The 13499-nt window shown below is 34.8% G+C and overlaps 2 protein-coding genes across 3 annotated transcripts; both read left to right on the forward strand.

Moving 5' to 3' along the window:
- Nucleotides 1–466: 466 nt before the first annotated feature.
- On the forward strand, nucleotides 467–1844 carry LOC138127598 (ATP-binding cassette sub-family C member 4-like). Its single transcript, XM_069043673.1, has 2 exons — nucleotides 467–705; nucleotides 755–1844. Exons 1-2 carry the CDS (start codon nucleotides 681–683, stop codon nucleotides 1663–1665), a joined length of 936 nt encoding a protein of 311 aa, XP_068899774.1. The 5' UTR covers nucleotides 467–680; the 3' UTR covers nucleotides 1666–1844.
- A 2140-nt stretch (nucleotides 1845–3984) lies between these two features.
- LOC138127533 (probable multidrug resistance-associated protein lethal(2)03659) lies at nucleotides 3985–8693 on the forward strand. 2 transcript variants are annotated; one of them, XM_069043571.1, is made up of 5 exons: nucleotides 3985–5028; nucleotides 5416–5572; nucleotides 5625–7327; nucleotides 7375–7605; nucleotides 7656–8693. In XM_069043571.1, the coding sequence occupies exons 1-5, from the start codon at nucleotides 4704–4706 to the stop codon at nucleotides 8567–8569; spliced, it is 3330 nt and encodes a 1109-aa protein (XP_068899672.1). In that variant the 5' UTR covers nucleotides 3985–4703; the 3' UTR covers nucleotides 8570–8693. The 2 variants fall into 2 exon arrangements, with proteins under 2 accessions (XP_068899672.1, XP_068899673.1); XM_069043572.1 differs by having other exon boundaries at nucleotides 3985–5572.
- The last annotated feature ends 4806 nt before the right edge of the window (nucleotides 8694–13499 follow it).

Here is a 13499-nt window from a genome sequence, read left to right on the forward strand (position 1 = left end):
CAAAATCCAAAATTTTTTCGACGATACACACTTTTTGTATGTTTGTGGTACTTTACTTTTGATCATAATTGTGGCTTGTTATTCAAACGTTGGTACTGTCGTGCTGTACTGTAAAAATGCTTCCAAATGCTTACATAACGCACTGTTGGATAAAGTACTCGTCGGTTCTTTAATTTTCTTCAACAATCATTCGTCAGGGAGAATTTTGAATCGGTTCTCAAAAGACATGGGGATGGTTGATGAACTCGTTCCAGTTTCGTTGTCAGAAACGCTCAAGCTGTTTCTTCATGCAAGTGGAGCTCTCGTTCTTTTAATAAACTTCACTCATTGGATGATAATACCTACAGTTGTGTTATTTTTACTGGTTTATTTATATGTTTTGATGTTTAAGCCAATGATCGCCAACGTTAAAGGAATAGAAGGGATAAGTAAGACTTATTTTAGAAATCATCAACCGCTGATAAATCGTTTTAGGACGAAGTCCAATCTTCACTCATTCGACTGCGTCGGTTAAGGGATTAACTACAATAAGAGCTTTCAAAGCTGAAAAACTTTCAATTCTAGAATTTGACAACTATCAAGATCTTCACAGCTCTGTTTACTACTTGCACAAGGCCTTTTATTATTCCCTTGCATTTTGGTCAGATATAACTTGTGCTTTCTACAATTTCGTTGCTCTCATGTGCATCATTATTTTTGATAATGGTAAATTCGACTGAAGTTTGTTAAATAAGATAAATGCTTTTTTTTGCAGGAATGTCAACTGGACAGGTTGGGTTATCGGTAACGCAACTGATTGTATTAAATACAACTTTTCAGTACTTAATGAAATGTTGGAACGATCTTGATTATCAAATGACTTCTGTAAAACGTGTAGTAGAATACACAGATATTACACCGGAACCATTTGGAGGCACTTTTACGCCTCCAGAATCATGGCCAAGCGAGGGAAATGTAGCTTTCAGTTCTGTTTCAATGCGATATTCTCTTGATAAACCACTTGTACTTAAAGAAGTAAATTTTACCGTCAAATCTGGTGAAAAAATTGGAATTGTTGGCAGAACTGGTGCCGGCAAATCTTCTCTGATCTCCGCTCTTTTCCGATTGTACGACTTCGAAGGGACCATTTTTATAGATGGGCTCGACACCAAAGCAGTACCTTTGCACACTCTTCGCTCAAAAATTGCTATAATACCTCAAGAACCGGTCTTATTTTTGGGAACGCTGCGTCGAAATCTTGATCCATTCGACGAATACGAAGACTCTTATCTGTGGAATGCTTTAGAAGATGTAGAAATGAAAAATTTCGTTTCTGGTTTGCCCTCAGGCCTCGAAAGTGAGATTTCAGAAGGTGGAGCCAACTTCAGCGTGGGGCAAAGACAGTTGTTGTGTTTGGTCAGAGCCATTTTGAAAAATGCTAAAATCGTGGCACTCGACGAAGCCACAGCTAGCGTGGATTTGGAAACTGACGAAATGATTCAGAGGACTATTAGAAGAAAATTTAGGAATTCGACAGTGCTGACGATCGCTCATCGCACAAACACCGTCATGGATTCGGACAAAATTGTGGTGATGGACTCAGGAAATCTTGTGGAATTTGGAAATATTGAAGATCTTTTACAAAAACCGGATGGATATTTCAGTGGATTTGTGTTAAATAAATAATAAGATACTTAAGTAGAAACATTTTTGCGACAACTTTACGATCGATAATTTATAAATAAAATAAAACCATTTTTTAAGAATTGTAGCTTGAAAATAGAATTAAACAATCTGATTGGATCATAATCGTGTTATTTGTATTTTATTTTTACATTGTGTTTTCGAATAAAAATCTAAACAAATCCGTGAGCGTAATTTAAAAAGCAAAATATTGAATTCTAAATAAAACAGAGCGTGTGATAAAACGTAAAACACCTAAAAATAACTAATGAAAAAAACGACTTAATGTAAATTTATTCGTACTTTTGTGTGTTTCAATAAAATATACAAATGTATAACACAAATCTTACAAATTAAATACACTTTTGGTCGATATACGTGTAAATTCAAAGCTCTAAATACAGGGTGATTCAACAAAAAACTTTTTGATTTCCCAAAATCGTATTAATATGAAAATTTGTAGCCGACTATAATCAACTGCTCCATGTTCAAATTTCAAAATGGCAAAACTTTCCAAAATACATGAAATTGACGCCATGTTTGTTTTTTGAAACGGAAAAACCCCATTTTGATTTCAAATTCTACCTCAAATCTTGAGTTTAGAACGTTCTTTTCAAGCTTGTGAAAGAAGCGGGGACAGCATTTTCAACACTTATGTACAGGGTGTCCCAAAAATGGCGTACTAACGGTGCACTACGGTGTAGAAGAGATTACCGTAAACGTCAGAAAAATGTTAAAAAAATTCTATTGGACTTATTTGCTGATTTAGAGGTCTTTGAAAGTAGCATTTAACAGGTCAATTATTTTGAAATATATGTATGAAATTGGAATGGCAGCTACCTCTCATCGTACATATTATCACAAAGTACAAGATCACTCACTACCATTATCTAATCTTGCGTAATAGAGAATTTAGAAGCTTTGGAAATCGAAAAAATTATTTTAAATCCACTACGGTAACATTTCAAGGTAATGATGTACGAATATATCTTTGTTTACATTGTATTACCGGTTTTTTGTTTTTTTTTTTTTTAATAATAAAAATAATTGATTTTTTTGTCGGAAACATTTTTTCCATATTTTTTTCATGTACATTTAAACATCCTCGATAAGGTAGTAAGTAGTTAGTACGCCATTTTTGGGACACCCTGTATGTATTACAATAATTGAATAAACATTTTTGTAAGAACTCTTTATGTTAACTCACTTTCATTTAACAAACGGATGACGTTAATATGTAAAAATTTAAGAAACTGCAAGGTTTACACAATAACACGATCCATATCAACTTTGTAAATGTATTGTGGGTTGCATTTTCAATTCCGTCGGGCTCATTGTCACTCGTGAAATACCTTGTATACAATAATAATTTTACATTTTTGTTGAGAACGGTAGAGAAAAGTGAATATTATCTAGAGTTTTGTATTGTCTATACATATTTTCAGACCATATTCTATTTAAAGTAAGTGAATAGTTGCGGCCCACCGGCGTATCAGGAAATTGATAAAGAATAGTAAAATAAATGAGAACTCGGGCAATAAACTGAAAAGTGACATAGTATTATCAAAATAATAATGAGCTAAGTTGGGAATATACAAATAGAGTGAAAAGTACGAGGGTTTTGTAGTGTCTTATTTATTTTATTAAAATATAGATGAGTCGTCATGTCAGTTAACAATTTTAATTAAGGTAAATCATCAAATGATAATACTGATAGTGGGAATAAGCATTTTGTGAAATGAATTCTTCTCGACAAGCCCATCCAGGAGATAATGCAAATTTCTTCTCCAATTTACTTTTCTGGTAAGAAATTTGAATTTATTTAGCAAGTACACTTAGAATCCTTCAAGGATTTTAACTAGTTCCATTAAGATTATTATACAGTGCATTCGTAATAAATTCGATACAACTGTAAATATTAATTTGGTCAACTTTGATTTTAAAAGTGCATATTTTTCGGTACTTTACTTATGTTGGCAGCTTTTCATCTCCTAATTATGACGTCATCAATAATTTTCTTCAATGACAACCCCCACTTTTTTCTTCTTTTTCGTACTAGCTAAACGATGGATGAAAAAAATTGATACCTTACATAACATTTTTTTTTGAGAAAATGACAAATTTTACTTCAAAAATTCAATTTAATTTTTATTGTAAAATTTTTATTGACCTGAAACAAAAACAAACATCTAAGGTTAACAATAAAATTCAACGCAAATGTTCAAATTGCCTCCCGTCAACCATTTAGCACTCACCGATACTTTGTACACTGCGCTCAATAATGTCAGGGCTTATTTGCTCCGTTTCAGCGCGAATTCCCTGCTGCAAATCTTCTAAATTATTTGTAAACCTTGGATTTTAACTAAACTCATTTCATTTACGTATTCGTTGAAATATGCGATAAACCTTCAAGGATTTCGATAAATTTCATATTTTTTGACTGCCTTAAGCTTTGTTGATTTGAAATATTTAAACTCTACTTTTAATCAACATTGAACATTACTTTCATTATACATATTATATTTCCAAACGCGTATACGCTTCTTGTGAAATAAGCCCTTCCAGCCAGACTTATTGAACATATAATGCAAATTTCATTTCCCATTTTCTTTTCTGGTGAGTGCTAAACCATTGAAACCTCTTGAATGTAGTTGGCAAGTGCGTTTGCTGATCAAAAAAAGAAAGAAGAAATTCACTGAAGAAGACGTGGTTCGACCAGCTAAAGAACACGAATCGAAGCGGCTCGGAGACAAAATTGAAAATCTCTGGAACGGTGAAGAAAATTCTTCAAAAATTCCTTCATTAACACGAGTCTTGGTGAAGATGTTCGGTTTTCGAATGATCTTGTATGGAATGGTGTATTGCATCCCAGATCTAGCCGTCTGGTGAGTGACAAGAAATTCGCATCTATTATAAATTCAAGTGTCATTTCCAGTTTATTACCACCAATATTTTTGAGAAATTTGTTAAATTACTTTACACCACGTCAGTCGTCTATTACCAAAGAAGAAGCTGTATTTGATGGATTAATTATTACACTGATGTTTTTCCTCCGTGCTTTGAGTCATAACAAATTTCTTCTGAAACTTGCTTCTTTGGGGATGGAGTTTCGAATTGCTTGTTGTTCCCTCATTTACAGAAAATTACTAAAAATGAGAAGCACCGCGATTCACAGGATTTCTTTGGGCCAGATTGTCAATTTGCTGTCGAATGATGTAGAAAGATTTGACGCAGCAGTAACTTTTTTCAACTTTCTTTGGATTGGTTTATTGAAAATAGGAATAGCAGCGTACTACCTTTCTATCACATATGGTTACACTTCTATTGTCGGAATGGTGGTCCCACTATTATCTTTAATTATTCAAAGTCAGTACTAATTACATCGCGCGGTCAATTGAAATCCTGGACTGGGAAGGCAAACCATCAATTGTTGTGCTTTTTTAAAGCGTAGATTAATTGGAGCATGTTGACAGCTAACCTAAAATTTAGAGCCAAAAAATATTTCTTTTTTTCTTTCTTTGCAATGTTTTACATTAAAAATAGAATAACTGAACGATTCCTATTCTCGAAGCAAATATCTAAAGGCACCCTGTGCTGAAAACAAACATATTCATTTATGTCCCGATTAAACATAAACAAATGTCATTGGAGTCAAACGGCGGGAAATTCAAACTTTACACTGTTCTAAACGTCTTAATTTTTCCAGCCCAGGATTTAATTTGAACGCGTCGCTTTTTCAAGTATTCTTTTTAGTGCTTCTTTTCAAGACGATCTTTGCATTAAGACTGAATGTTGCTGCGAAGACAGATTCAAGAATTCGCATTTTAAGTGACATAATTAATGGAATTCGATCCATAAAAATGTTTACGTGGGAAAAATCATTTGCCAAATTAGTGGACAACGCTAGAAAGTTTGTTATGTGTTATTGTCCGTCCGATAAACCTCAAGATGTCTATTTTTAGGGAAGAAATGAGCGAAATAACTAAAGCAAATTCTTGCTGCACTGGCAACTACTCTTATCTCGTTTATTATCAAAAACTGTCTGTTTTTCTGTGCATTTTGATCGCAGTGTTAAATAATGTGTCCCTGACACCCCAATTTGTGTTTGCCTTGCTGATTATTTATGACACCTTACGACAAACAAGTCACATCTGGAGTTTTGCTCTGATTCACAATTCGGAACTGATGGCTTCTGTTCGACGAATCGAACATTTTCTACTTTTAGACCACACAAAATCACACACCATGTCAATTTCTTCTCTACCAGTCCAGAAATTTGTGGACAAATCAGAACATCAATTGCAGAATGACTATCAAAGTTTTGGGATTTCTCTATGCAGTGTCAGTGCAAAATGGGATCCGAACTCATCAAACAGTACTCTGACAGACGTCACCGTTACAGCCACTTCTGGTAAATTGGTGGCAGTTGTTGGAGTTCCTGGCAGTGGCAAATCGACTTTGCTGCAAGTCATGTTAAAAGAAATCCCAATTTCAAGCGGAAGTCTAAGTGTTACAGGATCTCTATCGTACGCACCCCAAGAACCTTGGATCTTTACTGGTACTCTCAGGGAAAATATTTTATTTGGGGAAAAAATGGACAACACAAAATATCAAGAAGTAACAAGAGTATGTTGTTTGGAACACGACATTTCTCGTTTCTCTTTTGGTGACAACACTTTGGTAGGGGAGAAGGGAGTAATGTTGAGCGGAGGACAAAAAGCAAGAGTTTCTCTGGCGAGAGCCATTTACAGAAATGCAGATGTGTATCTCCTGGATGACCCTTTATCAGCTGTCGACGTTCACGTTGCCAACCGAATTTTTTACGAGTGCATTCGGGGATATCTGAGGAATAAATGTGTAGTACTGGTAACACACCAGATCCAGTTTCTCGAAAATGTGGATACGGTCGTACTTCTGGACAGAGGAAGAGTGACAGTGTCTGGCAACTATAACAACGTTGAAAATTTAATAAAGAAATCTGTTGAGAAAAGTCCTGCAAGGGATCCATCTGCTGTTACAACACAATTGCAAGCCAGCGATGTATCTTCTGAAATAGATGAAGACCGTGGTTCTGGTACTCTCAACCCTTACAAGAGTTATTGCTTGGCTGGACACGGTTGGACAGTTACTTGTCTACTGGGCATGTTTTTCGCCTTTACCCAAGTCATAGTGAATCTCTACGATTGCTCTTTTGTATTCTGGGTCGATTCTAAAGAGAGATCTACAAATTCTAACACAAATATCAAAAAGATGTTTGATGACATGCACTTCTTGTATATTTGCGTTACGTTAATTTTGATCATAATTGTGACTTGTTATTCGAACGTCGGTGCTGCTGTTCTATACTGTAAATATACTTCCACACACTTACATAAAGCACTTTTCGATAAGGTTCTCGCCGGTTCATTACTTTTCTTTGACAATCATTCCTCGGGAAGAATTTTAAATCGTTTTTCAAAAGATATGGGAATGATTGATGAAGTTATTCCCGTCGTGTTTTCAGAGTTATTCAAGACGGTTCTTCTGGTAGGTGGTTCTTTCGTTATATTAATGGTGTTCAATTACTGGATGACCATACCAACCGTTTTGTTTTTTCTGCTAATTTATCTATATTCTGTGGCATTTAATCCTGTGATCAGCAACGTTAAACGAATTGAAGGCACAAGTAAGTTTGATTCTTGGTCGTCACCATGAACTGACGAACTGTTTTAGGAAGAAGTCCGATCTTCACTCATACGGCAGCTTCTGTGAAGGGATTGAGTGTTATAAGAGCCTTCCAAGCCCAGAAGCATTTAATTCTGAAATTCGACAACTACCAAAATCTTCACAGTTCTGACCTTTATTTGCATAAAGCTTTCTATTATTCATTAGCATTTTGGGCTGACATAACTTGTGCTTTCTACAACTTCGTTGCTCTTGTTTGCATAATTATCTTTGACAATGGTAAACCTAATCGACTCTTTGTAAACAAAATTAACTTGGATTCGTTACAGGAATGTCAACCGGACAAGTTGGGGTATCAGTAACTCAGTTACTTGTAATAAGTACAAACTTTCAGTACATAATGAAGTGTTGGAGTGATCTTGATTATTCAATGACTTCAGTCGAGCGGGTAACAGAATACGCAGATGTCACACCGGAAGCAAGTGGAGATATTTGTACTCCCTCAGAATCATGGCCAAGCGAGGGAAATATCACTTTCAGTTCTGTTTCAATGCGATATTCTCTTGATAAACCACTTGTACTTAAAGAAGTAAATTTTATCGTCAAATCTGGTGAAAAAATTGGAATTGTGGGCAGAACTGGTGCCGGCAAGTCTTCTCTGATCTCCGCTCTTTTCCGATTGTACGACTTCGAAGGGACCATTTTTATAGATGGGATCGATACCAAAGCAGTACCTTTGCACACTCTTCGCTCAAAAATTGCTATAATACCTCAAGAACCGATCTTATTTTTGGGAACGCTGCGTCGAAATCTTGATCCATTCGATGAATACGAAGACTCTCATCTGTGGAATGCTTTGGAAGATGTAGAACTGAAAAAGTTCGTTTATAATTTGCCTTCAGGCCTCGAAAGTGAGATTTCTGAAGGTGGAAACAACTTCAGCGTGGGACAAAGACAGTTGTTGTGTTTGGTCAGAGCCATTTTGAGAAATGCTAAAATCTTGGCACTCGACGAAGCCACAGCTAGCGTGGATTTGGAAACTGACGAAATGATTCAGAGGACCATTAGAAGAAAATTTAAGGATGCCACAGTGTTGACGATCGCTCATCGCACAAATACCGTCATGGATTCGGACAAAATTTTGGTTTTAGACTCAGGAAATGTTGTGGAATTTGGCAGCACTGAGGATATCTTACAGAGACCTGATGGATGTTTCAGTGGATTTGTTTCAATGAATAGTTAGATATGATATCGTATTAATAACTGGTAACTTATCTATCGATAATTAATAAATAAGTATTTGATTTTGTTCAGAGTAATTGTTTAAGAATTGTAGCTAGCGAATAGAAATAAACAATTTGATTGCATTACTGTGTTTTTGGGAATAAAAATTCTAAACAGACTTCTTTGCGAAATTTATCATGTAAACACATGGAAATAAATAAGGAAAAGAATTACATTTCTATGTATTTAATAAATCTGCATGTATGCATGAATCAAAATTCGCCATTTGAAGAATTCAAATTTAATAATAATAATTTTCGATGAAGGAAACATGTGTTAAAATTACATTTTTTAACGAGGTAATTTTATTACTACTAATTGAACCTTCACGGTCTAAAATATCTGCATTTTAAATTTCATAAAAATCCGTTGGCAAATAACCGAGATATTAGGCTCGAAAGTTTTAGCTGAGACACCTGTATACAGTGAGCGGCAAAAGTATGGAATAAATTCATTAAAAATTAAACAAAATTTTTTTCAAAAAAATCTTTGGACAGGTCAATTTTAGTTTACAAAAATACATATTTTAATGTAAAACAAAATTCCAAACAGTCATTTGTTTTCGAGTTATGACGTCATCGATAGTTTTTTTAAATAGAAACCCCCTATTTTTTTTCTTGATTCTGATAGCCCTTTTAATTGTCAAAACGCCAGTATAAAAATTTTGTTACCTTACATAAGGAAATTTTTGAGAAAAAAAAATAAATTTGGAAAAAAATAAATTTTATAACGAACAAAAACAAGTCAAAAACTGTGTTAGTAAGTATTTAAAATTATGGAATTAAATGTTCGAATTGCCATCCCCTAGCTTGTTGACAATAAGCAAGTTTATGAAGAAATTCCCCCCGTTTTAGTTTTATCTAGTTTTATCCCCGCACCCAATCAAAATTAAAATTTCTATACGTTGTGTTTCTGTTAAATGAGTCATTTTCGAAAACGTTTTATAAAACAAATAACACATACGAATGAAATTGACAGTAACATTTGACTGTTTGATTGACCTACTTTATTTTTTGACTTGTTTTTGTTCGTTATAAAATTTATTTTTTCCAACTTTATTTTTTTTTTTCTCAAAAATTTCCTTATATAAGATAACAAAATTTTTATACTGTCATTTAGACAATTAAAAGGGCTATCAGAATCAAGAAAAAAACAGAATGTGTCGTAAAGACGCACGATAGAAGTGAATCTTTTGTATTACAGGGAAACATTGTAATTATTCATCAATCACTTTTAAATAGCATATTCACAACAAAATTATATATTTTAATGAAGAAAATAAATTATAAACAACGATAACACTAAACAATATCGAAATGCGTAACTCATTGTTCATTTTTAAGCCTGCAAATCAAAGAGAGGACATTATCGATAAATGCCGTGAGTGTGACAAAGACAGAGACACTGCTTCCACTCGACCCAATAGTTTTTACCCCTACCACTTTTCGTCACACAAAAAGGTTGCCGATCAGAATTTCAAGACCCTCCCATAAAAAGTTTCACTTCAAAGAAAATAGGGGGCTTCCATTTAAAAAAACTATCGATGACGTCATAACTCGAAAACAAATGACTGCTTGGAATTTTTTTTATACTAAAACATGTATTTTTATAAACTAAAATTGACCTGTGCAAAGATTTTTTTGAAAAAAATTTTGTTTAATTTTTAAGGAATTTATTCCATACTTTTACCGCTCACTGTATATGATAATAAAGTCGCTTTCAGATACTCAGGTTAAAAATTAATTAGAGTGTATTTAATTAACTATGTGTATTTTTTTTCTTAGTGATTATACATATTCCCTTGATAGTTAATTGTTGAAAATATAATTCCTGAAATATCCATCAGGTTGCTGCAAAACATTTTCTGTGTCGCCAAATTCCACAATACTTCCCGAGTCCATCACCAAAATTTTATCCGAATCTATGACTGTATTTGTGCGATGAGCGATCGTCAACACTGTTGAATTCTTGAATTTTCTTCGGATGGTTCGCTGTATCATTTCATCAGTTTCCAAATCGACACTAGCTGTGGCCTCGTCCAGAATCACGATCTTGGCATTTTTCAAAATGGCTCTGACCAAACACAACAACTGTCTTTGTCCCACGCTGAAATTGCTTCCACCTTCTGAAATGTCACTTTCGAGACCTGAGGGCAAAGTAGAAACGAAATCTTTCAGTTCTACATCTTCCAAAGCATTCCACAGATGATTGTCTTCGTATTATTAATTATATCTGACCAAAAAGCAAGTGAAAAGTAAAAGGCCTTGTGCAAGTAGTAAACAGAGCTGTGAAGATCTTGATAGTTGTCAAATTCTAAAATTGAATTTTTTTCAGCTTTGAATGCTCTTATTGTAGTTAATCCTTTAACCGAAGCAGTCGTAGGAGTGAAAATTGGACTTCTTCCTAAAACGATTTATCAGTGATTGATGATTTCTAAGAATATGTCTTACTTGTCCCTTCTATTCCTTTAACGTTGGCGATCATAGGCTTAAATGCGAATGCACATAAATAAATTAGTAAAAACAACGCAACTGTAGGTATTATCAGCCAATAATTGAAAATAATTAAAAGAACGAGAGCCCCACTTGCATAAAGAAACGCCTTGGCAGTTTCTGACAGTGACATTGGAACACATTCATCAACCATCCCCATGTCGTTTGAAAACCTATTTAAAACTCTCCCTGACGAATGATTGTTGAAGAAAATTAAAGAACCGGAGAGTACTTTATCTAACAGTGCGTTATGTAAGTATTTGGAAGCGTTTTTACAGTATAGCACGAAGGTACCCACGTTTAAATAACAAGACACAATTATGATCAAAAGTAAACTACCACAAACATACTGCAAGTGTGTATCGTCCAAGAAATTTTGGATTTTCGTGTTAGAATTTGCAGACCCTTCTTTACCATCTACCCAAATTTGAAGAGAGCAATCGTAAAGATTCACTAACACTTGGGTAAAGGCGAAAAAGATGACCAGTAGACAAGTTGTTGTCCAACCGTGTCCAGCCAAACAATAACTCTTGTAAGGGTTGAGAGTATCACTGCCACGATCTTCATGTGTTTCGGAAGGTCTGTCATATTCCTTCAATGGTATTATGTTGGCAGATGAATCCTTTTCGGTACTATTTTCAACTGCTTTCTTTATCAGTCCTTCAATTTTGGAATAATTGCCAGATGCTGCCACTCTTCCTTTGTCTAGAAGTAGTACTTTGTCCACATTTTCGAGAAACTGGACCTGGTGCGTAACCAGAATCACACATTTGTTCTTCAGATGTTTTCGTATACATTCATAAAAGATTATGTTAGCGACGTGAACGTCGACAGCTGATAAAGGGTCATCCAAGAGATACACATCTGCATCTCTGTAAATGGCTCTCGCCAAAGAAACTCTTGCTTTTTGTCCTCCGCTCAACATAACTCCCTTCTCCCCCACCAAAGTGTTGTCACCAAAAGAGAAACGAGAAATGTCTTGTTCCAAACAACACACTTTTATTACTTCTTGATATCTTCTTTCATCCATATTTTCTCCAAATAAAATATTTTCCCTGAGAGTACCAGTAAAGATCCAAGGTTCTTGGGGTGCGTACGATAGAGATCCTCTGATGTTAACTTTTCCGCTCAAATTGGGAATTTCCTTCAGTATGACTTGCAGCAGAGTGGATTTGCCACTACCAGCAGCTCCAACAACTGCCACCAATTCACCAGATGTCGCTGTAATTGTGACGCCAGTGAGATTACTGTTTGGTGAAGTGATATCCCATTTTGCATTAACATTTCTTAGAGAAACACCAAAGATTTGATCAGATTCTTCGGCTCCTTTGTTAATATTTCTGTCAACATTATGAAAAGATGATTCAAGTAAAAGTGGCAAGTTGCTTGAGTGTTTCTGCTCCAAAAGAAGAAATTGTTCTATTCGTTGAATTGAGGCCATCAGTTCTGAAGTGGAAATTAAACCCCAAGACCAGAGATGACATGTTTGTCTCAAGGCGTCGTAAATAATCAACAGTGAAAACACATATTGAGGTGTTAAAGTTTCTTTGTATAAAACTGCAACCAAAATACATAAAAAAACAGACGTTTTTTGAAAGATGACGACTAAGGAATAATTGCTAATTCGGCAAAAATTTCCTTTAGCTATTTCTCTCATTTCTTCACTAAAAATAAATATTTTTACGTTTTTTCGACGAACGATAAAACAAAACTCAACTTTCTAGCGTGGTCAATCAATTTAGCAAATGGTTTTTCCCAAGCGAACATTTTTATAGCTCGGATGCCGTTAATTGTGTCGCTTAATAATCGAATCCTTGAATCCACCTTCGCACCCAAAATCATTCTTAAATTAAAAAGTTTTCTGAAAAGAAGCACTAAAAGACAGTTATAAAATTGTACGAAAAAATAAATACTGACTTTGAATAAATAAAAACAGTACTGGTACCGCCATTCCCACAATTGAACTATAGCCATACGTGACAACAAGATAATAAGCTGTTATTACTACCTTCAAAGGACCGATCCATAAGAAATTAAAGAAAACCACACCTCTGTCAAGTTTTTCTATATCATTCGACAGCAAATTCACAATCTGGCCCAAAGAAAATTTCTGAATCGTGGTGCTTTTCATTTTGAGTAGTTTCCTGTAAATGAGGGAGGAACAAGCAATGCGGAACTTCATTCCCAAAGAGGTGAGTTCCAGGAGTAACGTAGTGAAACTCAAAGCGCGGATAAAAAACACCAACGAAATGATCAATCCATTAAATAGGGCTTCTCTTTTGGTGGTAGATGACTGATGCAGAGTGAAATAGTTTAACAAATCCTTCAAGAATATTGTTGGTAATAAGCTGCAAAAGTCTCTTGAAGGTGACAGACGTGAAGGTTATTGTCACTCAC

This window comes from Tenebrio molitor, chromosome 4 (genome assembly GCF_963966145.1).
Source record: "Tenebrio molitor chromosome 4, icTenMoli1.1, whole genome shotgun sequence".
NCBI classification, from domain to species: Eukaryota; Metazoa; Arthropoda; class Insecta; order Coleoptera; family Tenebrionidae; genus Tenebrio; species Tenebrio molitor.